The sequence below is a fragment of the Phacochoerus africanus genome, chromosome 4 (genome assembly GCF_016906955.1).
Source record: "Phacochoerus africanus isolate WHEZ1 chromosome 4, ROS_Pafr_v1, whole genome shotgun sequence".
NCBI lineage: Eukaryota > Metazoa > Chordata > Mammalia > Artiodactyla > Suidae > Phacochoerus > Phacochoerus africanus.
Genome location: NC_062547.1, coordinates 108,405,032 through 108,431,003, shown reverse-complemented (window position 1 = coordinate 108,431,003; position 25,972 = coordinate 108,405,032). Strand labels below are relative to the sequence as shown.

The window sequence follows — 25,972 nt, the reverse complement described above, 5'->3', positions numbered from 1 at the left end:
AGAAGGCAACAAGCCCAGTAACACACAAAAACTCTATCTACTCCTAAAATTTGGAGGAAATCACTGTGCAGTAGTTGATATTCAGAATAATAGCCAAAAGTTATGAAGAAAAGGGGAAAGACAAATAGCATTTATTGCCAGTCTTGCTCGTTGCTGGGTACAGCAGCAGGACTTAACACCTCCCACCTATTTTAATTTCATGAGACATATAATATATTGAGGAAATATTTCTGTCCAAAATGTTTTAAGGTTACAGTACTGAAAGAGTTAAAACCTTAGCTTTCTGGAAAACTGGGCTATTGAAAATGATTCATTCTTTACGGATTCTAACTAAAATTTTGTGATCTGATTTTCCTAATATAACCCAATAAATTGGAGATGACTATTCTTAGAGCTCACTCTTATATAATAGAGAGTTGAAAACTGAATCGCTACAACATTGTTAGTCAACTATACTCCAATAAAATCGAATACTAAAAAAAAGACAGTAAGTAGTTTATAGCTTGGAAATTCTGCCTACTCAAAGGCAGTCAAAGCTTGGGCAGTTGGGAAGAAGAAATTCTTGCATCCTTTTTAACTTAGCAGCTCCAATTTCAGTTGGTGTGCACAAGGGTTTCCTAATGTGAGAAATGAGTTACTGTCGGAGACTAATAATCTAATGTTAAAAACTCTGAAGAAACCAGTTTTCTTAAAATTCCCCTGGGCCAAAATACCTAGAAGAAATGTGACAAATTTCCGAAACAATCTCAGGGGAATTCTCTCTATGGAATAAGATTTTATAGAAAATAATTGGCAGAAAGAAAAAAAAAGAAAAGAAAGAGCATCAGGAGGAATCTCTAGCTCCTGCTATTCTGATTTCCTTAAAAGCAGGGACTTGGTTTTGGAGTTTATCTTTGTGTAACTGAACTATGAATAACAAATACTGCTGTGGAGAAAAGGAAACAGAGCATAACTAAGAAACTTCTACTTACAACGTGACAGACATAAATACAGTTCTGTATACATAACGAGAACTTTTAGTGCCTTTGAAAAGTAACCATTGTACTCTTTGTATTGTGGGCAACCATGACAAAAGGTTGCCTTTAGGAAAACTTATGTCACATTCAAGTCTTTTATATGGACTATAACAATAGCAGTTAATATGGACTGCTTGTCAGATACCCTTATATGAACCATTACAATCCCATTTTAGAGATGAGGAGGGCAGAGAGGTTTAGAAACTTGGTGAGGATAACAAAACTAGCAAGTGACAGCCAGGTTATCTGGTCTCAGAGTTTGATCGCCTAACTCAATACTATGCTTATAGTGGACATCCATATCTAATTAGATTACATTCTATTTTCCAAGGAATATTCCTACATTTACAAAAGAACTCATCCTGTCTCTCCCTGGGCTCCTAACACCCAGTCTTTCCTCACAAGTCCATTAGATTTTTGGTGCACTCAAGACTAGGATTGAAGTAAAAATCTGATCAGTTTACTGCAGATAAGCACTCTGGGTGCTTTCAGAATAAAGCCCTAACAAGGATCTAATAGTCTGGTCTCCACCTTTTCTCATGTCTTGCTACTTCTCCCTTTGCATTTCACACACCAGCAAGGCAACATTACCAAGAGTTCCTTGCGGACCTCAGCTGGGCTTTTGACTCCCCTACGTCTATGCACATACTTTACCTTTGGAATGTATCTTCCCTCTGCCCCCACCTATCTGTAGGCTCCTCATCACTGTTCAAATACTTGCAATGGTTCCATCTTCTTAGCAGCCTTTCCCAGATGACATTCCCCCTGCCCTTTCAGGCAGACCTATCTGCTCCTCTCCATAGTCTCTGAATCTGGTATACATTTCCATCATGCCTATAAATGCTCTGTTCTTGTGCTTGTCTCTCCTGCTATAATGCGCTAAACTCCTGCAGGCTTGAAGATTAATATTCCCAGCACGAGCCCAGGTCTGACACCATGACTCACACAGCATTTAATAAAGTTGACTCCTTTTAAATGATGCTTTTACAGCTTTACATTCTCCTCAATTTCAAAAACAAAGACCAAAACAAAATAAACATTTCAGGTGATCCCACAGAACTTACTCTATAACCACACCCAACCTTTCCTCCTACTAGACATCCTGATCCAAGACTCAGCCAGCTGGCTTCAGGTTATGTTGTCTTTGATATTTTATAATATTCCAACAGCTTTTAGAAGATAATTTACCTACACTGTTGTTGCCCTGTTAAAAAGAAGTCCTAGGCTTCTCAACTCTCTAAAACCTTCCCTGTGTAGAAAAATGCTCATATCCTTAAGCCAAACATTTTCGTACTTTTCATCAGAGTTCAGTGATGTCCATATAGTGTTAGTCTGCTTCTGATTTAGTATTTATATACTTAAAAATATCTCCAATAGTCTTAACATCATTAAGTTCAAATCTTCATTGACACTAAGATGTTTATGCATATACGTGCAAGTATATATAATATTACATATATAACATACATATAATACATTTTTAATCATTAAAAGATGTGATAATGTAATTCCGCTATTAGGTGCATCTGTAGATAAGTGTGTGATCACATTATAGAATCGTTTTACAGTGCAAGTCACTTCCTACAGTAAATCAGGCACATAGAAATCGGCTTTAATTCTGTCAGGAGGGTATGAATGGGAATTTTACACATTAACTGGCAGTACTGAAGAATTTAACATAGTGTTTATATGTGTGGAATTTAAAAACATTAAGACATAATCCTGTCTTTCAGGCTTATTGACTGTTTCCTTTTATTCCTTGTTCCTTATAATCCTTAGAAACGTACAAGAATACATATAGTTTTATGTAATCTATAAAAAAACTTTACGATTTGCTATTTTTCTTGTTATACAATTTATTTAATTAGTTCCCTATTAAGGGACATTTGTTAACTTTCCAGGTTTTCATATTACTGTTAATAGTTTAGAAATAACTGTGGGTAGGTAGCTCATTAAAAAACAAACAAACCAAAAAATCCAGTAAAACCTTTCATTTAGGATAAAGGCCTAGAGCAAGATCTTTAGTATAAAATGTATATAATATTATAAGGCTGTTTTCCAAAAAAATTGTACTAATTCACAAAGCTCTCCAAACTGTACCATATTCATCTAAACCATGGAAGTCCTGGGTTTTATAATTCAATCTCCACTCACACCCAGTTAAGTAAATGTAAACTGCTCCCTCGTTGTTTTAGTGAGATTTGATATTTTTCCATTTGTTTACTTACTATTCTAAGACATGTATAGCACTTTAAGGCACAAGATAGTATCTATGCTACTGAATGAATTACATGGGTGAAACTTTCTGTTTGCATTTTTATTACATTAAAATAAGATCTATGAATTACAGGATGGGTAATCTTCCCACCTCATACCTCCCATAACCCTTCTTTTAGAAAAACAGTTCTCAAAAAAGTGAAAAATGTAAAATTAAAAACTAATATGAAAGTTTCTAATCCATCTCTTACGGTAATAAAACTGTATATAACTATATGTAATATAATATATAAACAATAATAACTATGTTTACATATTAAATATCAGAACTTTATCTCAAATTAAATATAAATTATAAAACAATTAATCCCTCACTAGCAATAAATTATTAATATTAATATTATATTATATTATTAGTAATTAAATTACTAGAGTAATATGTTTTAAAAACTATCATGTGTATGTGTATCATCCATTTCCCCTGGGGTATCAGTACAGTATCTGCTAGGAGGTCCTACAAAGCTCAGAGGAATTAGGTTAGAATGTTAAGTCTAGAGTTCTATGGAGGCACAGAGAGTGGGGGTCAGGGTGTGGGTATGACTAGCTACCAAGCTATAGTGACTGGGGAAAGCCTTCCTTGCCTTCATTGGAAAATAATGGTCTTGTCAATGCTTTGAAAGTCAGCAGTCTTAGAATCTGCCTGTTACCCTGATAACAACATGGTAAATTTTTAGAGCAGATAATTTCTGTCTTTGTTCCTCAAACATGAACATTATTTATTCCTTTATTTTCAACAAAATCATGGCTCAGCACTACAGTTAACAACTTAAGATTTTAAATTCTGTTCTAAAAGTGGAAAGCGATTTGCATATAACTCAAAGCATATTTTTAATATAAAGCAGGTTTTACTTAGAAGTTAGGTTCATGGGCTGGTCCACAGAAGCTGGTTTAACTGCTGATATATCTGCCTGCAGTACTAATGATACTTTATTTGACAGCCCTTTCCAGAGGAAGACTCCACTTATTGTCCCAGTTCTGAATGCTGAGAACTTATGGAAACTCCTACCATGGAATGTTCTTAGCGAAAGCCACAGAGGATATTTCATTTGCAGAGATGGACATGTATTTCTAGACTTAGTTGCTAGATAGAAAGCTAATGTGTCTGAAGAGGAAAATGTATCATGTTAGTTAGGAGAAATACATTGTTAAATTAGAGAATTTGGGAAAATAAGTGTAAGTCAGCAAGACAAAGTGGAAAGGCTGATGAGCCAAGGAGAAGACTGCTTAAGGTTTACACTCCCATGAACACTGAAGTGTAAACCTGAAATGCAGCTGGAGTTTGACTAAATGCAGCAGAAGGATTAACGAGTATAGTCCCAGTTGCCTTGGGAACAGGGCCTCTTCCTCATGTTAATGATTCTATATAATAAGAAAAGAAACATTTAAACAAAGTGCATAGCATGGGTAGACCCACAGTGTCTAGGGCAGTGTTCGGCAGCCTCTACCGAGTGGGTAGGGTCTGTGCATTAGTGCAGTGGACGAAGGGTGCAGTGGATGAAGGAGGCGTTCATGAAGGGGCAAGTTTGAATTACAGATAAAACAGTGACATGAACCTGAGAATTTCGCTGGCATTGCAAAACATGCTGACTCTCCCAGTGCTTTGCTTCTAGCAATATAAATAACTAGTCCCTAATCTTTCTGACAATGCTGCTTAATAGGAAAATGTGGGTAAGACAATACTTTGGAAAGCAAAAAACCCTAAAGTCAGCATAAGAGAAAGCATAGTAGGATGCACACAAGAATATGTGCATAAGAGATTACAACTTTCAGAATTAAAGTTATTTCTTCAATAGTGCCAAATTACAGGAGACAAAAGTATCTGTTTTCTAGCGGGCAGAGAGTGTGGTCAAGTCTTCATTTTATTACATAGATAATAGTATGTATATTTTAAACAACATAGTATTGAAAGTTGTGCTTAGTTCTAACATTTCAAAACTTACCTCTAAAAGCACTAATGTCCCCATAGTGTACTTGAAGTACAAAGTATTTACTTCCAGTCTCCCCTCCAACTCTGAATCCAACACCTGAAGATTTTCAAAAGAAGGTAAATATTTTAGAAATGGAAGTCTAAATTGGAGCTAATCAGAGGTCGCCGATCTATGAAATCTAAAGGGAAATAAAATAGCATATAAGAAGAAATTATGTTAAATAAAAATGGAAATAAACTGAAAATCTCTAACTTTTCTAGTACAGCTATCATTCCGTCTCAAAACTCTGCTAGAATTCTAGTCATAGTCTCCAATTCGGAGCCAGGGAAATCAGTCACACTTTAAGAGGACAATTCACCCATTTCTCAAGAAACAGAACAAAACAAAATTCTGTTCTTGTTGATTACATCACAGAGATACAGAAACCCATTCTTTCATTCTGTCTTGTTTGTATGCATATTCACTTTTACTTTCTAATTGAATATAGGAAATAACAGACTTCCTAGAAGCATCTTAGGGGAATTGTTTTTCTTCCCATATGAAAACAGGTATCTGCAAAAATGTCACCGGAAATCCTATAAAATTGGATTGTGATGATCATTGTACAACCATAAATGTAATAAATTCACTGAGAAATTAAAAAAATAAGTCACTGAAGAAATCAATTACCTACTAGATTATCAATAAATTTTTGGAATATGAAAGGTTCCTAGGAGTCTTACTATTAGCACATTTTACTAGCAAGCTAAAAATAATCTACAGATAAAAAAAATATTTACAGGCAGAGAAAAAATTTTTTCATCTTCTCTACTAATGGATCTTAAAAATGTCGACAAGTCTATAATAGACCTACCTCCCTTTTAGTTTCCAAACTTGTTTGGTAGTGGCTGCCTGTTAAACCCTAGAGAGGATTCTGAGACTCATTTGAAGTAAAGTAAAACAGACATTAAACTATTGGGAGAAGGATAGGCTCAAGGACGTATTGTACAATACGTGGAATACAGCCAATATTTTGTAATAATTATAAATGCAAAGTAACCTTTAAAAACTGTATAAATATAAAGAAATTTAAAAAATCAAAAAAAAATTAGTGCTGGCATGATTTAGTGAGGCATCACAAGACACCATCCCTTCACCACCACTAACCCTAACCCTAACCCTAACCCTAAACCCTAACCCTAACCCTACTCTGTAAGAGAACTGCACATTCCCTTTGATGCTAAGAAAGATCCAGGGAATAAAGAAGAGTCTGGCAATTCAGTCACACATTGGAGGCAATGAACAATTCAGAAGTGAATTCAGAAAGCCAGCAGAGGAGTTCCCGTCGTGGTGCAGTGGTTAACGAATCCGACTAGGAACCATGAGGTTGCGGGTTCGGTCCCTGCCCTTGCTCAGTGGGTTAACGATCCGGCATTGCCCTGAGCTGTGGTGTAGGTTGCAGACGCGGCTCGGATCCCGCGTTGCTGTGGCTCTGGCGTAGGCCGGTGGCTACAGCTCCGATTTGACCCCTAGCCTGGGAACCTCCATATGCCGCGGGAGCGGTCCAAGAAATAGCAACAACAACAACAACAACAACAAAAAAGACAAAAAGACAAAAAAAAAGGAAAGCCAGCAGAGATTGGCATCACATTAAATACCCAGGTTTACAAGACTACTGAAAAAAAAAAAAATCTGTTTGCTGAAACAGCAATTTATTTAATTCCTAGCTCTCTTGGCTCATGAAATGCTCTTGCTGTCAAGAACCAATGTGCCTTAGGCCAAAGGTAGCTTGAGGTATTCTTGGTTATTTTCTAACTCTATCTAAACTGTTGTGTGAGCAAATGACTTAGCAAAGAGAGGCAAAGAAATAGTAACTACCTAAATGAAATCTTTTCAATACAAAGTAGGCAATACAGGTACATTTATAGCATGAAGTTGCAACATAAAACATGGACAACAGCTATTGGAAAGAACATATAATAAAAATTACTTTGGAATCAAAAACTAGGCAGCTTATTATAAGACCTTCCAAGAGGCCTCAGGTATACCTTTGGGGAGCCTGGTAGGTGGAGCATTTCTTGCCCAGGCATATAGAATATTGGCTTTATCTGTGCAGGTTCCTTCATCACAAAACCTGGAAGAAGAAAAAAAAAAGGCAGCTAGACATGAAGATTCAACTGGTAAAATGCATAAATCACTCTCTGTGGAAGAAGAGGGGAGAAAGAGGTTTGAAAAGGTAAAGAAAAGCACATAAATATATCATCATTACAGTGATATCAGCTTTAAGACTGTAACAAAAACTGGAGCAAAGAACAATTTTATATGTGAAAAAAGCACATATAAAGGGAGATTGTTTGTTAGTTGCCCAATGTGAAATGGTCCTATGAGGTAGATATGCAGTTTATAACTCACTATGTCCATCCTTGGAATGGACTCTATATAATAAGGTAGAAAAGTAAGCACTTCACAAAGCATGAGACAACCCAAGCTAACATAGCGGAATTATGGAAGTGGACTAAAAGAAATGTCATACGCATTTCTCTTTCGGGGAACAGTGTTATTAATAAATATTTGGCCACGACAACTAACAGTGCATAGTGCATCCTTTAGTAGGGGAGCAATACAGGTGTACCTCACTTACAGGGCTCCTGTGGCTTTTTTAAGTTTATGCCATTTATGAATTGTTTCATGGGGTGCAAGTCAATCTTACAGAACCTCGGTTTTCTCTCTTATAAAACAGGGATAGTTATACTTACCTCACAGAGTTGTTCTGTAAATCAAATGGTACATAAGTTAAAGCACTTCATAAACCTCAAAGCACCATACCAAGGCAATGCATTATTTAACAAAACGTTCCCTTTAACTAAAGAGTCACTGTTGAGAGGCAGTGTTGTATGGTGAAAGGAGCACAGGCAGAAAGAGACATCTGGAGTTGAATCCCAGAACCTCCCCTTAATGACTGTGTATCTTGGACATGGTCATTAGCCCTTAAAGGCCCAGTTTCTTTGTGGAAGCCTCTCTGATAGGGCTATAGTGGTGACACATGTCAGGCACCCAGCAAGATAACTAGCACATTGGCATTTGTGTTGGTAGACCCAGTTTCATAAATGGTAAACCGTCTGACTCCAAACCACACATTCCCCCTGCCCCCATTACCCTACATCTCTTAGCTGTGTATTTTACTACGTCTCTTAGATAATTTGACTTGTTCAAAACACTGTTAGGGGACACTTTTATGCTGCTTTTAGGTATTTGTGTTTTGAGTAACTGGCACCAAGCAAGGTCAGAATCAGGAGGTTAGGCAGATCTGAAAGTTCTGAAGACAATCAAGGACAAGGACAAATGCAGCTTTTTGGCAAGGAGGTTGGCTTGCATGAGAGAAAAAGTGCACTGCCCATGGCCTGGAAGGGAAGAGAAGGCAGACCATGGAGGCTTCCTAAGCCAGTTAGAAACTGAGCCTAGAAACCTGGAGAACAACCAGGCTACAGTTGTGAAAACCACCAGTAAGAAGTCCCTTCATACTCAGAGGCAGGAACCCCTAACATGCTTCCTGCTTGGAGCCAGAAATGAGGTGAGAGGTTAGGGTGTGAGTGTAGACAACTGTTATCTGTGTGAATAAAGGGCCAAGAACAAGGAGGTTCCCATAAGATTATGTTTAGCAAATGCTCTTGCTTCTATAAATCAGACTGCAGAAAGAAATTGGGTAATGTGCAATGTAAAACACATCAACCAGGGGTTTCTTACTGTTCACTGTCAAGAACAATATACTTAAGATGAAAGATCATTACCATGTGAGACTTGTGTGTTGGAACAAATGTCTTTGACATCTTTGTGCCAAGTGTGTTAAAAGGCTTGGGGTATTGGACAGGACCCAAAAGCAGAATTTTCCTCCCTGGCCCATGCTATAATAGTTTAAGAAATGAGACTGTCAGATGTGATGAACTTGGTGTCTCACGGCTATGAGCTACTAAAATTTAAAGATCTGAATGGCAATTTTCATAGCTTTCAACAAAGATCATAAATATACAAGTGCCTAACATTAACGTGATAACAGCCTTAGGTTAAACAAGATAATTGTTTCCTCTGATAATGGAAGTCAATTCAGTGTATGACTAGAAAGAATCCAGAATGGAGTACAACAGAGAAAAAAATGGTTTAGTAAAATTTTCTAAGCTTACATATCTGATTATGTCATTTGCTGGCACAAAATCTTTCAAATGCTTCCCCAAAATAACACCAAAATAAAGTCTAAACATTGAAGTATTACACATAAGGAGGCCTTTTATGATCTGGGACCTTGTTATATATCTCTAGGAGAAAAAAACTTTTCAGTCATGCCAAGTTGCTGCTGGTTTCTAATCTCTCTCTTCTCCACTGTTCTCTTTGCCTGGAAAACCCATTCCCTAACTCTCTGCCTGAAAACCTTGTACTCACCTTCTAGTTCAAGATTCAATTCAAGTCTTTCCCCTCAGGGAAGCTTTCTCTGATGCCCATCCCAGGCAACCTCCATTCTTAAACCATAGCACGTGTCCTAGATACCAGTTTACTCATCTCCTCTATAACCAGACTGTGCAGACTTTAAGGTTTTGGGTCATATCTATCTTTCTCTCCTTTTCTCTTTCTCTCTTTCTCTTCCTTCCTTTCTTTGTTTCTGCCTTTCTTTCTTTCTCTGTCTTTTTCTTTTTTTGTCTTTTTAGGGCTGCACCTGGCATATGGAAGTTCCCAAGCTAGGAGTCGAATCGGAGCTGTAGCCACTGGCCTGTGTCACAGCCACAGCAACACTAGATCCTAGGCATGTTAGAGTTCATGGCAACGGTGGATTCTTAACCCAGTGAGCAAGGCTAGGGATTCAACTGGTGTCCTTATGGATACTAGTCAGATTCGTTTCTGCTGAGTATGACGGGAACTCTCGGGTGTCATATCTTTCACCCTGTACTCCCAGTAGCTGCAGCGCCTGGCTTTTAGTAAATATTTATGAAATTTTTGAGGAGGTTAACTCCTAAGTAAGTTTTTAATTTTTATATACAAACACTTAAATGATTGGATTGGCCTAAAACTTATTGTACTGCCAAGTATGACATTAAAAAAATTTAGTTTGAGAGTTTTAACTAAAACATTAAATACCAATACATTTAATTATTATTTGCCTGATAGTACAAATAAGCTCATACTCTCACAAGAACATTACAAGTAGGTTATACTTTACAGCTGAGTAAGCTCAGAGAGTCTAAGTAACTTTGAAAAAGTCATACAGCCAAGCCACGATTCAAAGCTCTGGCTATCATAATCTCTTATGTCTCTATTCATGGGACTGATTTATGGGCAGAAACTTTGTGGTATTATACAAAGATCAGCTTTGATGATTACTGTCATACCTGAACTAATTTGCAATTTGAGTATGAAATTCTAAAATCAAAATTTTTGAAAAGTTCTTCTGACTTATTCACAAAGAGACAATGGGTTGGTATTTTATTCTCTCATCAGCTCTAGTAAAAGAAGAGCTCCAAAAGCAAACTTTGGCTTGATTTTAAAATCCTGTTTTGTAATTTTTGAAAAACTGTATACAATTCAAGGATTCATGGGAGAGTGTAATGAGTGAGAGGACTCCATGAAGAGGAAAAATAAGAGGCCAAGAGTAATGAGTCCATCCATAACAGATAATACAAAGGAGTGGCAAAGGAAATCTGGATAAAATGTCTGTACCCTTTCATTTTAAAATTTTCATTTCATATTTTATTTTTTTGTCTTTTCTAGGGCCACACCTGAGGCATATGGAGGTTCCCAGGATAGGGGTCTAATCGGAGCTGTAGCCACCAGCCTACGCCAGAGCCACAGCAACACCGGATCTGAGCCTAGTCTGCGACCTACACCACAGCGCACGGCAACGCTGGATTCTTAACCCACCAAGCGAGGCCAGAGATCGAATCCGCAACCTCATGGTTCCTAGTTGGATTCGTTAACCACTGAGCCACGACGGGAACTCCCTCATTTCCTATTTTAAATGGCAACGATTTTTCATTTTCTCCACATAAAATGACCAACAGTATAAAGATGTTGATTTTCCAAAGGTCCTATAAAAATGTTGAGACTTTTTACTGTTCTTATTAAGAAGAAGAGTATTAAGGCTAGGGAGCAAAGTAACCCTTGATCAATGACTGCTGTAATTTCAGGCCTCATCAACCAGGTTTCTTATTCTTGTAATTCTAGCAGCTTCTCCTAAAGGCTCCTCAAGATTAAGCCAATTAATTGTGAAAGGATTCACATAGCTCCCTAGTGGTTTCTTAGTATTCATAGCAAAAATGATGAGAATTAACATTTGAACATAAAACTACTCTGGATTCTTGGACCTTTGCTAGAGAACCTTTTCACCTCTAATCCATGGGGAAATCTTTCAGAGGGCATGAATACTTCCAGACTATGCCAAACAGAAAAGTGCTAGCCTGTCATTTTGAATTATCCAAATAAAGCACGACTGACCATTAAAGTACTCCTCTGGTTCTATTTGTTAAAGGCAAGTTAAAATCCAAGGTTACTCAGGGAAAATCAGAACTGAGAAGTCATTTCTTGTTTTGTCTGGATTTTTTTTTTTCTTTTTCGGCTGTACCTGTAGCATATAGAAGTTCCCCAGCCAGGGATCAAATCCAAGCTGCAGCCATGACCTAAGTCACAGCCTAACCTTAACTGTGCAGGCTGGGGATCAAACTTGTGCTGCCTCAGAGACAATGTTAGATTCTTAGCCTGCTGTGCCACAATGGGAACTCCCTGAACGAAAAATTTTTTTAATAAAATTGTCATGCCCTAAAGTTAAGTCTGTATAGTCTTAAATTCCATTTTTTTTTGTCTTTTGTCTTTTGTCTGTTGTTGTTGTTGTTGCCATTTCTTGGGCCGCTCCCGCGGCATATGGAGGTTCCCAGGCTAGGGGTTGAATCGGAGCTATAGCCACCGGCCTACGCCAGAGCCACAGCAACGCGGGATCCGAGCCGCGTCTGCAGCCTACACCACAGCTCACGGCAACGCCGGATCGTTAACCCACTGAGCAAGGCCAGGGACTGAACCCACAACCTCATGGTTCCTACTCGGATTCGTTAACCACTGCGCCACAACGGGAACTCCTTAAATTCCAATTTTAATGCATTAAGTATCTAACAGTATCGTAGGAAAATTAATTCAAAGTTAGAAAGTTTCTTTAAGAAACACATATAAAATCAATGGCATGTGTGGAATGTCCTTACCTTTCAAAATTGCATCCAGCATGAGTCAGGTATTCAAATTTCTTTAACTGCTCTATAAACCAATAGAACATACTTCCCAATTCAGACCAATCCTATGTGAATTTCGATGCAATGAGTATGCATTAATATAGTAATTAGAGGATACTTAATGGAAATCTAAATAAGAGGGGTGATTAGAAGGCACTACCCTGAAAAATAGCACCACAGTATCTACCCCTTGTCCTCATTCCTCATCCTCCTCTACTCCCCTCCACCATCACATTGGAAATGCTATAAAATCTACAAGAGCAAAAGGTGTCACCAAATTCTAAATACCTAATAATATGCTTGGTACATACTGCATGGTTAATAGATATTGTATTAATAAATGAATAAAGATAGTAGCTGCCATTTATTAAGCACTTCCATGTGCCAGGCACTGCAGCATCCATATTATGTACATCCTCTCATTTATTCTTCACAATGGTCCAATCAGGAGGAATCAGTAACCTCGTTTTATAGATGAGGAAACAGATATACAGATATACATAAATAGAGATACAGATATACAGATAGTTAGCCATACAGAAATGAGGTTGTATAATTTGACCAATGCAACTATCAAGTGTAGAGCTGAGATTTGAACCAAGATGCTCTGAGTTCAAAGTTCTGGCTCTATACTAAATGTTAAAGCACTGTGCTACAACATTACTATCCCATTTAACATAAATAGTTCTCTTGTGAGAAAGTAATAGTATTCAAAATTATATAATGTTAGCTTCTGCTGAAACTGTCAAAATGTCATTCTATTTCACCGAAGTTGCTATTAGTCCGCTAAGAATTGGGCAGTTGCTAAGGAACTCTTAGCAACACCTCTAACCCAGGAGCCTAAAAATTAGTCAAGGAATATGATCGTTGATGACTAGAAGTTAGAGCAAGATGCCAGCTATATTTTAATGAAGATCCTTTATACTATTCTAATACACAGTATAATGTGAATCAATTACAATATTAAAGTAGAAAAAGGAAATGGATGCAATTACTTTTGGCCTAGCAGAAATTTATTTCCAAACTTTGCTGCTATACTCAAAGACACATTTTATGGTGCTTAGAACAAGGGATATCACAGATTTTGGAGACTGTGTTATTTTTATTTATACTGACAAGGATGTTATGTATGTTTATAAGTTTCATTACGGCAGAAAAAACAATGAGAGGACTGCATAAGACACTCTTGGAAATCTTGCTGTATACTGTTTGGATGATAGCTAGTATGTGGAGAAGGTGCATAAAGCAGCATATGCAAATACCATTCTCAGCCTAAGAATCATTGAAATCATAAGGGAGGCAACAAAACTGTAGACCTATCTGGAAAGTAACATCACCCTAAAAAAAACAGTCATTTAAATGACTAACCAAGCAGGTTAGATACTTTTCTCTTTCCCCTCATCAGCATCTGTAACCCTGTAGAGAGAGTGGCATTTAAAAAGACACAGCAGGTGGTTAATAAATAGAAGCAGTTGAAAGGGATTTAAGCTAAAGCTTCATAGGATGGTAAAGCACCACTGCTTTAGCTTAAGAATGATTCCAAGTTAGAACAGCTGGAAACAGCCTCATTTAACCAGCTGGGATTCTTCTTTTCAAAAATGATTCAACAAGACGTAGAAGCCCCCTTAGATTTGTAAAGACGCTTATGCAGTTGGTCATCAGTGTCATTAGAAATAGCTTTCAAATCAAATATTAATTGCCCAAGACTGAAAACCATAATTTTAGCTCCACATAGAAGATCATGTCAAAGTACAAGGCATAATACAGAAGAAGCCCATTCACTTAAATCACCCAATATTGAGAAAACACAGTCTTGGGGTTTTCGGTCAAAAGTTGCCTTAAGCCCTAAGTCCTGTGCGCATTGGAACAGAAAGTGTGTAAGACTATGTAACCTTGGGAATTCCTGTTGTGACTCAGCAGTGGCAAACTGGACTAGAATCCATGAGGCTGCAGGTTCAATCCCTGGCCTCGCTCAGTGGGTTAAGGATCTGGCATTGCCATAAGCTGTGGTGTAGGTCTCAGACACGGCTTGGATCTTGCATTGCTGTGGCTGTGGTGTAGGCTGGCAACTGTAGCTCCGATTGGACCCCTAGCCTGGGAACTTCCATATGCATGAGTGTGTCCCTAAAAAGCCAAAAAATAAAAATAAAAAAATAAAATAAAAGCAAAAAAAGACTATACAATCTCATATCACAAAGAGAAAGACAGTGCTCCAGAATCACACCAAATGACAAAACAATTTGTATGAACAAAACATCATGATTTTCAAAGCCTGAAAGTCTGTGTAGCTAACCACTCATTATTTTGTTTTAAAAAAATGATTGTTAGGGTAAAAATAGAATAAAAGTATTCATTGACTAGATAAATGGATATTTCAATTTCTAACATCTCCTAAAATTTACCATATTTTCATGGAAGAGAGGGGGCATAAATTTTTTTTTTATCACTCAAATGAATTTATCACATCTGTAGTTGTATAATGATCATAACAATCTGATTTCACAGGATTCATAAATTTTTTTAATATCTAAATTTCCTAGTTTTCAGTACCTCATTTCTTTACTGACCCTAAAAAGCCCCAAAGACCATCTACTCAGTTATGGCTTATACTCAGACAACAAATCTGGGGGACTTAGAACTGCCATACTTTGAATTAAGTCTGCAAACACAAATGGAGTCCAACATAATCTTGCTATTGCTATGCTTGCTCCAATCTTGGTGCTATTACTTCCTCCTGGTCCCTAGATGCAGTTAATTGTCTCCTCCTTTAAAAGCCTGGGAAAGAAGGCATGCAGGTTACATCTGACAGGTATTGCTGCTTTCCTGACATGGGCCAGCAGAGTGGCTGCTTTTTCATCAGCTAGTCCTTATTTGCATCCTCGAGAGGTATGTTAATTTAGAATTGAGCACCAGGCCCACTCTAACTATAAAGGGACCACCCTGCAGTATATTAAAAGGTTCACATCAATGTATGCAATTTAAATGCACATGCATATAATTAACTAGACACATTACCAGTGTGAGTTGCTAATTTGGAATGAGACACAAAAGACTGGAATATGTGGAGAGGAAAAAAAAACTTCAAAATTAAAATGACTACATAATGAAAACTGCTTCATGCTGTGTCTACTATTTCCATGTAAACTTAATATAACTGTAAATATATTTTAATGAACAGTAGAAAGAGGCAATTACAAAGAGCAAAGGAGGGCAGCACAACAGTGAAACATCATCAGAATAGCTCTCTGCCTTCATATTAAAAGTGCTGCTTGAAGACAGGGGATGAATTATAACTTCATAATTTCAGAAGAAAAGTGTTTACTTTATTAGAGACATACACTTATATGCCAACTTGCTGGCAATGAAAATAGAACATTAAAGTGAAAACAGGGGGAAATTCTAGCTAACAAACAGAAAAGAGAGGAAATCTGAGCTTGATGTTTCGGTTGTCAACAAAAAAATTAATAGTCTAAGAAAGAAATGGAAAATTTTACTGGAGCCAAACTGAAGTTTCTAACCCAGGAGACAGTCTCTCAGGGATCTCTGAAAACTGTTCCGAAGAGGCAAAGGGGGAGGTCAGTATATAAGTGATTTTGGTGCAGGAAGTACATGTAGTCAAGCACACATCTCGGTAAAAGGGTGCTATTTAGTCATGAGGAACAGACACCTTTTCGATGGCTTCAGGGCTTTGCTAAGTATGGGAAGATGCAACAAACTGAGTTCATGAAAGTTTTCTCCCGAAATTGTCTATGTAAGGGCCAGTTCTGCCAGCTTTCCCAGAGCACGAAGGGCTTCATCCTGATCTTTGCCCTGAATTCCTTTCAGGGTGTACTGTAGGTCAGCAACTGGAATGGCTGATGACTTGATTCTCATATAAATGGATGGTGGGCAACATTCTTTATTTTATAATCCCTTCTCTTTTGGTCTTAAATCTGAGAAAGGTTTGGGAGGTATTTTGTGACCAATTGTCCCATGATGCTAGGAATGCTCATTCCCAGACCAGGTGACTCTTTTGTTGATAGGCCACTCAGTGTGCTGTTTCTGGACTAGGCCCTGTTAACTGTAGCCAAAAGCCTCCAGACCCTGTCTCTTAGTAGACTGTTATGGTCCAGTTTCCTCTTGTTGCTTCTTCCCATATCTAGAGTTACACTCTTAAAATCATTGATCTTCTAAGACTATATATCTGGTCAATCATTTCAAGGCACCTGATCATCATTAATTTTATGTGAATCTCAGTCACATATTTGGTAGCATAAGAAACAATAATCTAGTAAAATAGGCAGAATACAAATAATATAGCTAGTGACATTAATAATATCATAAGTAAGTATTTAAGCTAAGGTCTTCCACTAGGTGTGGCCCAGTACCTCTTCAGGTTGTCTGACCAGTCTGTTCTGCATCAATTACTACCTTTAAGGAAAATGACATATTGACATGTGACATTGTTCACCAAAGATGTCTGCATGTGCAAGGCAAGTGGCAGGCCATCATGACCCTTGACAAGATTGAGAAAGGAATGTTATCTTCTAAGGAATTACATAGCTGTCACCAGAAGAAGAAAAATTGATCTTTACAGTTGAGCAGGTTTTTCTGCCATTGGGAAGTTCTGGTTAACACATGATGCAAATGCACAATGCACATTAGAGGGAAGGGAGGAGGCCAAAGGGCAGAGAAAAAGTTTTATGTTTAATTTTTTCTTGTCTTGCCTTAAAATGTGAGGTGGTGTTAAAATATCCTATTCACTATCTTCTTTCACTAGAACAGCTTTGTATTCCCAAAATGATTTCCTTAGAAGCGTGCATGTGTTCTTGATATTCTTATACATCAAAACCCACTACTGACATCATAACTGAAATTACATGTGAAAGTTTGGGAATCTTCATTTATGTCCTGTCCCTATTTTGGAGCTACTGAAGAATAGATTTGCAACTGTAAAATGAGTGTGATAAATTCCATGACTCAAATAATTTAGAAAAATAATGCAAGCCTTTGACACTGATAGATTCTTGTTATTAGTATTATAATTCAGGAGGGAGGATAAGAGGCTAAGCAGTTGGAAAACATCCGCTGATTATCTCCTGGGCTGAGGCTGATTGGCACTGGGGGTAGGGAGTAGAGGATGTTTCTGTGAAGCAACTGAAATGGTCAGCCCATGAAATATACTCTGAGTTCTAATGCTTTAAAGAGGCATGGATTTTGCCACATATTGGGGCATTAAAAAGCCTACACCATTTCTAAATGGAGAATAAGGCTGGATTGTGGAAGCCAGGGTCACTAGAACAATTTTACTTAACACACGTCTACTGGTTTGCATATTGGACAGATATTACATACATACAATGAAAAGATCCTACTTTTTTATGTCTGATGAACACTTTCAGCTTGGTTGAAAGAAGAGAAATAACAGCATCAATTATTGTCCTCAGTGTATGATTATAAGGTCAATTATAACAATCCTATAGATTAACAGGGAATATGTACTCCAAGGCAGAGTTAAAAAAATCTATTTAACAAGAACCTACTGTACAGCCAGGAAAATCTATTCAATTGTTTGTAATAACCTATATAGGAAAAAAGAATGGATATGTTTATAGGTATAATTGATTCACTTTGCTGTACACCTGAAACTAATACAACACCGTAAATCAAATATGCTCCAATAAAATTAAATTTCAAAAATAAGTAAAAATACATTGAAAATGACATGGGTATAATATCACTTAGAATTCTAATTACTCAGTGATGCAACTCAATGACAAACTGCAGTGGACTGCCTGCTTGAGGTGAGTCAACCAGGGCACACATCTCCATCTCCTAATAATGATGCCTTTCCAATCTGACTCAGCATTTGTATGCGATTTACATTCATAGAATTACGGAATTTTAGAGCATAGAGGAGTTCTACAAATGATCTAGTATTAGTGCCTTGCTAGAATGAAAAAAATCAAAGATAGCCCACATGGAATAAATAATTTACTCAGGAATCTAGACAGTTCACTACACATTCACTCTACTAATGTTGCCCTTCAAACAATAATTTTAGCAAAAAAAAGAAAAAAAATGCATGCTGTTTTCACTCTCATTTACATTTTTCTTTGAATTCTCTCTTTCCCCAACTTGGAAGTCTTTGGGAAAATAGATTTTAAAAACTTAATTTCAAAATAGTACATTTAAGAATATTAATATTTTAAAAGAGCCAAAATAATGTGTTTGCTCTGATATTCCCTTAACATAAGAACAGTGAACCAGACTTAGTTCATTTTACATAATTTATCTTAACAATTAGAGCCATAATAACATGTAAATGATGTTTTATTTTTTCACTCTTTCCCTTTAACCAAGGTGAGACTAAAACAGATTTTAAAAGCTTACACCCCTTGTAGCCATTTTCACTAATTCCAATTCAAAGGTAAACATTACTAATTCCAAAAGAAATACTTTTAAAACATAAAAACAAAAAGATGTGATTTGCTGAATAAGATTCATAAAAAGCTGTCACAGAATAATATTTTAATCTCAGGATTTTATTTACAAAATTTACTGAAAAGCAAAAACTGGAATGTTGATATCAAAGAGTATTAACTGTGATTTGCTGACTCCATTTTTACATAAACCCAGTCATGTGAGCTGAGTTCCTATGCGATATGCCCCTTTCATCAAATAACTTAAGCCTATTAACAAATGCTTTGATGGTACTTGGTCCACTGAGATTTCTGCTAATTGCCCTGTGCTTTTAACAGTTCCAAATACATATTACAATTGTTTATTATAAAATGACTAGAAAGCAGTTGCTGCATGCCTCACATTAGCCTGATGGATATTAGAATGCACAGAGAAAGCTCTATCCATATACATGATTATGCAGGGGCAGCACCACAGAACAGATCTCTTTCCAATGCAAAGCAGGACACACCAGTCATTCTGGTCTGTTAAATATATACCAGTGATTCTGGCTATAGGTGCAAAATATGAGGCTTAAAATGCATGGCCATTTTCAAAGAAAGGGAGGATCTCAAGCCATAATTATGCTGTAAGTTTCTGGGGGTAGAAAATACATCTATTTATCCTAGAACATCCTACCGTACCTGCTACAGTTCTGGCATATAACAGACATTTAATAGACATTTATTGATTGTTCATGACATGATATTAAGATTCACCACAGTGATTAAAATAAACTCCAAAACTGCAACAGTTACTTGAATAAATGGAAGGCAGTGTGGCAAAATGGAAATAACTTTGGATTTGGAGCCAGACAACCTAGGTTTCAATCCTGGTGTGACACCAACAAGCCAGGTTACCTTGGGTAAGTCACTGAATCTCTGAGCTTCAGGCTCCTTGTCTGAAAAGTGAGAACAATAATACCTGCCTTGCAAAGACGTTAGGCTAAATTTCATTTTCATTTTAAATGGTATGTACAGATTACCTAGCACAGTGTCTGGAATAAAGGATTACTCAATGAACAGATCCACAGTGTTCTTTGAGGCTGAATCATTAACATAAAAAAGGAAACATCAGAGTATCCATTATTTAAATTTCAGTCTCTCTTTACAAGCTGTCTGCACCTTGACACACTATGACAACAGATGTATATGTATTAAGTCAGTGACAAAGACTAATGATTGTGTTCCACAGCAGACTAAATAACTGATAATCAAGCGATGATAACCATGTGATGCAAAAGAACAATTTTTTTTTTGAAAAAACAAGTATTTGTTTATTTATTAATCAGTTGTAAAATACGTGCAAAAATGCACTTTGTACTTATAAAAAACATATTTTCTACACCCCTTTGTACTATAAACCCATTATCCCTTACCAGTAATTTCCAGTGGATGCTGGCATATTGCATCCAAAGAGTAACATGTGATGGACAGTATCCATGCTGGCACGGGGTTTGAAGTCAACTGTTAAGAGAAAATGATAATGAAAGTGAATACAAGTTACGCATCTGTGTACAAGTGTCAAGAGACCTCAACATTCAACAGTTAGAACAGCTGTACAAGAAACATGTTTTGATGCTCTTATGATAGAATGTCCTGGTTGTACAAATCATCTTATTCCTTAGGATGAACATGATTTGATAATTTAATTTAGTAGGACAGTAAACTATTACATAGCAAAAGAGAAAATAATAAGAAACAGGCTGAAACTACATATATACCCTCACACACTTATTAATGAAAGCTCCTTTTTAAAGTAATGAGAACATTACATGGGTATAAAATGAAAGCTCCAAAATATATCTTGACAACATATTTCATTCCAGATTTTGGTATGCTTCTGAGTACTGTACAACACTGCACAACATTGCACTGAAACAGAAGCCATGATGAATGGTCAAAATATAAGCAAAAAGATTCATAACACAAATTTATTACCATCTTAAAATAACAGTAGTAATCAGATATGATATGGGGAAACAATTTACTAGAAAATAAAATAAAAGTGGCAAGTGCATCATTACAAAAATATAGATGAAGAAAAATTACTGTCCTAGATGAGCACTGTGCACTTGTTAAAAGGATACAGAAACTTACACAATGTCATTTCTATTTTGTCCCAATAATAGTCGTTGAAAGGCATTAAAATAGACAAAAATGAGTTCAAAGGTAAAACAAAGAAAAGTTAAGAGTAAGTTATCTGGAGTTCCCATTGTGACTCAGTGGGTTATAAAACTGACTCGTGTCCACAAGGATGCAGGTTCAATTCCTGGCCCTGCTCAGTGGGTTAAGGAGCTGGTGTTGCCATGAGTTGTGGTGTAGGTCACAGATGCAGCTTGGATCCCATGGTGCTATGGCTGTGACGAAGGCTGGCATCTCCAACTCTGATTCGACCCCTAGCCTAATATCTTCCATATGCCACAGGTGCAGTTTAAAAAAGAAAAAAAAAAAAAAAGAATAAGTTATCTTATTTTGTATGGCCAATCCTGAGCATGAGCTTCCTTTCCTAGTCTGGGTTTTGCTCATCCCCTTCTGTCCACATTCAAAATGTTTCTGACTAGGCAGTTTCCAGGTCACCTTTACTCATAAAAATGCTATATAGTTTAAAATCATCTTAAGTCTTAGGTGTGTGCAAAACTTCATTTTTTTTTAGCTCTTTCTATTTCATAAAATTAATAAAACACCTTTTATTGCTGAAATGAGACATGCATATTTTATAAAATAAAAACATGTTCTACAAAAAACCATAGCACCATGACTTGCAAACTATGGCAGTTTAAGAACTTAACATAGTGTCTGTGAGGATGCAGGTTTGATCTCTGGCCTCGTTCAGTGGGTTAAGGATCCTGCATTGCCGTAAGTTGTGGGTGTAAGCCACAGATGCAGCTAGGATCTGGCATTGCTGTGGCTGTGGTAAAGGCCTGCAGCTGCAGCTCCAATTCGACCTCTAGCTCAGGAACTTCTATATGCTGCAAGTGCAGCACTAAAAAAGAAAAAAAAAAAAAATTAAACTGTTAGATGCAAAAGAATGTGAGTTTGAGGTTAAGCTAAAAATCCAGGTGGAACGACTGAGTAGAAGAATCGAATTATGTGACTTATTCAGGGAAGAAGAGAATTACATGTTTGGGAATCATCCAAAAACTGAACCCTAAAGCCATGAGGGTGGACAAAAGTGCCAAAGGTGACAGTAAGTTCCATTGAGAAGGCTCATTACAGAGTTTTAGGGAAAGCCCTGAGCTGTCAGAATCTGTGCAGGAGACCCCCAACAGCGTCTTTTTTTTTTTTTTTTTTTAACATTAATGCAGTGTGTGTACTGCTGTGAAAAAAGCAAAACCCTTTTTGGAAAAAGAGTGGGCTACATTAAATTTATAAAGTGAAATATTCAGGTAAGGACAAAGAGGAAACCTACTGGGAGGGGAACAGATCATGAATACAACAACATTCACTCTCTGTGGCTTTGCATTAGGAAGGAAAGCCAAAAGTTTTGCCCGGGGCCCTGCTTATGCAAGAGGATCTTCTCATTGTCCTTTGTAAAGTAAAGGGCAAACATTATTCAAAGTATAACCTCTCTAGACATTTTCTGATTTTTTTTGTTCCCTTCTGACATATTAAGAACCACTTATTTGTTCCACATTGAACTCTTACTAGATATGTGTTTAATTTTAGTTTCTATAATGAGAAACAAATCAATATCTTTAAGTGGTGGTAAAAGAAAATCCCTGAGTTCCCTACCAAAAAATGTATCCTCACTGACTCATACATTCCTCCAGAAACTGAAGATATAATTTAAATGCTAAGTAAATTATTGGTACAAAGTGAAAACAAACAACTATCCATCTTTTTCATTTCCCAAAGAAAGAGTGTAATATCAATATATTCATACAATTATAACTCAAAGTAAAATACATTTCATGTTAAAATGAAAAATACGTCCAGCAAGAGGAATGTCATATCAAAATATAAATCTAAACCAAACAGTAGATGCCATAATATAGAGCAAAAATAAAGCAAGACTTGGACAATTTCATTGAAGGGCCTGCTGCCAGTACTGGGCAGAGGTCAATTGGGAAAAGATTAGGCTGACAGGCTCATTTTCTGGGTTTGCGACACTCCTACTTATAATTCCTGGCTTTGCTAAAGAAGACCCCATCCCTAGTGAATAAGAATAATGTCTGCTGAGCATAAGATACATAGATAACTATGCTGGAGATTTCAACACTGCAAAACACAATATGGAAAAATATTTAAAAATCGCATCTTAAATTTGCCCTTCTTTCTTTTTCTATTACACACCAAAGAAATAAAGGATTCAAGGGGAAGAGAGCTAGAGGATAATCATGAAAACAACTGCATTTAAGTGTGTGATTCTGACAGGCAGAATAAACAAAGGCAGCCTTGGGATGGTGACAAACAGGCAGAAACACAGCCTTGTGAGAATGCAAGGGAATACTATATCTGCTAAGATTAAAAGTGACATTGACTCTGCTAACTCAATAATATGACAGTTGCTTAAGTGGAAATGGTACTTCAGTCTCAATGGGTGTTTAAGCAGTTCAGATTGCCTGATATATAAGACCAGTGAAAATTTTATAAGCAAGGAAGTATGAGTAAGTCCTGGGAACTAAACACTTTTGAAGGGCCAGGACTCCAGAAATAGTAATTCATGACCATTAATTAAGGAAATGTGATGATACTGAAAGTGCATAGGTTAGAGGATTTCTCAAAGAATAATGTCATATGAAATGAAAGGCTTGAAAGTATCTGTGTGGGCGACATATTGAACAGAGAGATAACTAGGTCTATTTTCTGGAATTCTAAGCAAAATGTGTTCTAACTGCATGAGTTTGTTCGGGATTTATGGCCTCTTTTAGCTAACATCAGACTACAATCAGGGCCATAAAATTCTCTAAAAATGCGACCTAGGAGAGAATTTCATTTAGCACTTGGCTTTCTCTCCATTTTTCCTTTCCAAATGGATATCCATGTCTGCATGTCAAATTTTGATGTATCTGCCAGACCAAGGATGTGGAAATATTTCAAAGAACTATGTAGCCAGGTGAGGAAACATGCAATTTAGCATCTATGTACACATATAACCATCCCTAAAATACCACTCGAAATGGGAGGAACACCTTTTTGAGCTAAAGACAGGAAGTAGAGAAATATTACAGACCATGATAATTAACCTATCGAATGAAAAAAACTGACTTGGAAATGCAGACTAAGCTTGGATCGCCAAAACTCAGGCATTCCTGAATTGCTGCCTGTAGTATATATCATCTGAGAAAACTGTTAACTTTGTTTCTTTTTTCCTCCCAGTGGAATCATATAAATGGTCTATTTCATATATGTGGATATTTTTACATGTTATTAAACAATTTTTGTCAATGGTACTTTTCAGCTAGTGCTATGTATTAGATTTACCCTATGGGGTTTGTTAAAAACAGAGGTGCTCAGGGTCAGTTCTAGATCAGGCCAGCCCCTTCCACCATCAATATCTTACTTAAATCTCCACAGGTTGTTCCAGGCAAGTATATATTTGCAAAATTCCACAGGTGAATCAGAGGTGATTCTGACTACAGTCAACGTTTATATTCTACTACGTGAGCATACTCAGAATTTAGTTAACTCATCTCATCACCTTGGATTGTATAGCTCTTTTAAACATACAGGGTAAACAGTAAAAAGAAGGTCTCTTTTAAAATGAATTTATGAACGTTTTTGAAGGCAAAAATGAGTTGATCCTTTAGAATTGTTTTATTCAAAGAGATCACTGCAACTCCACATTACATCAGGCAATTTTAGCTGTATCACCTAAAATCATTTTACGGCTAAGGTCTCAAGTAAGTGTACAAATGGAGCCTCTGGAATTATGTTCATGTCTGCGATGGAGTCGGCATTCTAACAATCCTTGTGCTTTCAAGCCATTTTCAATACTGAGAAAATAGAGAGGTGTAAGGTTCAAGAAACAATAATGTAAAAGAGTTGTCATAATTTAAACAAATTACTGCCCCCCATCTTTATATCACTCCCATAAACATTTCTTTATTTCCCCCCTCCAAAAAAAGGACTATACGTCAAAAATCATTCATGGGAACAGAAGATAATGCTCTAAACTGTGATTTAAGTGTAGGATAAGATCAAACTTAATGTTCATAATCTTGGAGTTGGATGGGTGAGAAAAGTTCAGACAAATGTAAAGCTCACAGTAGCAGAGTGCATTTGGCAGCAAGTTGAAAACCCACGACAATGGCATATTTTATCATCTTTTGCTAGCTTCCCGCAAGCCATAAAGCAATTCTACACTAAAATAAAGAGCTCTGCTTGAACATTTTTAATCAGAAAGTTTAATAAAGAAATTGTCGTTAGGTCTTGCTAGCTTGGATGGTGATGTACCTACCACTCAGAAAGAATCCTTAACCTGGTTTATGAGGACTTTAAACTACTCTTGCCAAATTAACTAAGAAATAAGACACTTGACCAAGCCTATAAATTGAACACAAATTTAAAATGAAATAATCCTTACTGCTCAATGAAGGAATTTCAACAGAAAAAAGAAATAAACTTGTAGATGATATACCTTTAAAAAAGGAACTTTCTGTTTTATGCCAGAACCAACTAAATAATCAATAAATAGACTCTGGCTAGGCTATGCAAGGTAAAATTGCACAAGCTTCATTAAGCCCTGTTTTTGTAATGTCATCTTTATAATCTCCTATTAATTTCCTACAGAATCAAATCCACATTCCTCTTCCTGCCTCTCCATGATATTGCTGCCATCAGCAGTCTCCAATTCTACCACGTTTCCAACAGTACTATCTCCAACACACACTCAGTGCTCTCACGCGCTGTCCTCCTCACCTAGTAACCATATCCACTAACATTTACTGAGGGCTTATCCTGGACATGGCTCATTTACTGCTCACAACAACCCTATGAGCCTGGTTCTTTCCCCCTCAAACATCAGCCTGGAGGAAAGAGATGCTGGTAGCCGCCCACAGCTATGTAGCCAGCAAGTGTTGAGACTCAAACATGTGCCCGGATGGCCCTTCAGTGCTCAAACAGCCAGC

At 36.9% G+C, this 25,972-nt stretch overlaps 1 protein-coding gene across 2 annotated transcripts in view; it reads right to left on the bottom strand.

Moving 5' to 3' along the window:
- Nucleotides 1–25,972, bottom strand: part of PAM (peptidylglycine alpha-amidating monooxygenase) — a 151,836-nt gene that overhangs the window by 86,621 nt on the left and 39,243 nt on the right. For both annotated transcript variants that reach the window (XM_047778367.1, XM_047778368.1), the window contains exons 4-6: nt 20,279–20,366; nt 7,249–7,334; nt 5,234–5,317 (exon numbers count right to left, since the gene is read on the bottom strand). In XM_047778367.1, coding sequence (XP_047634323.1) covers nt 5,234–5,317; nt 7,249–7,334; nt 20,279–20,366 — 258 coding nt within the window. The remainder of the gene's footprint in view (nt 1–5,233; nt 5,318–7,248; nt 7,335–20,278; nt 20,367–25,972) is intronic.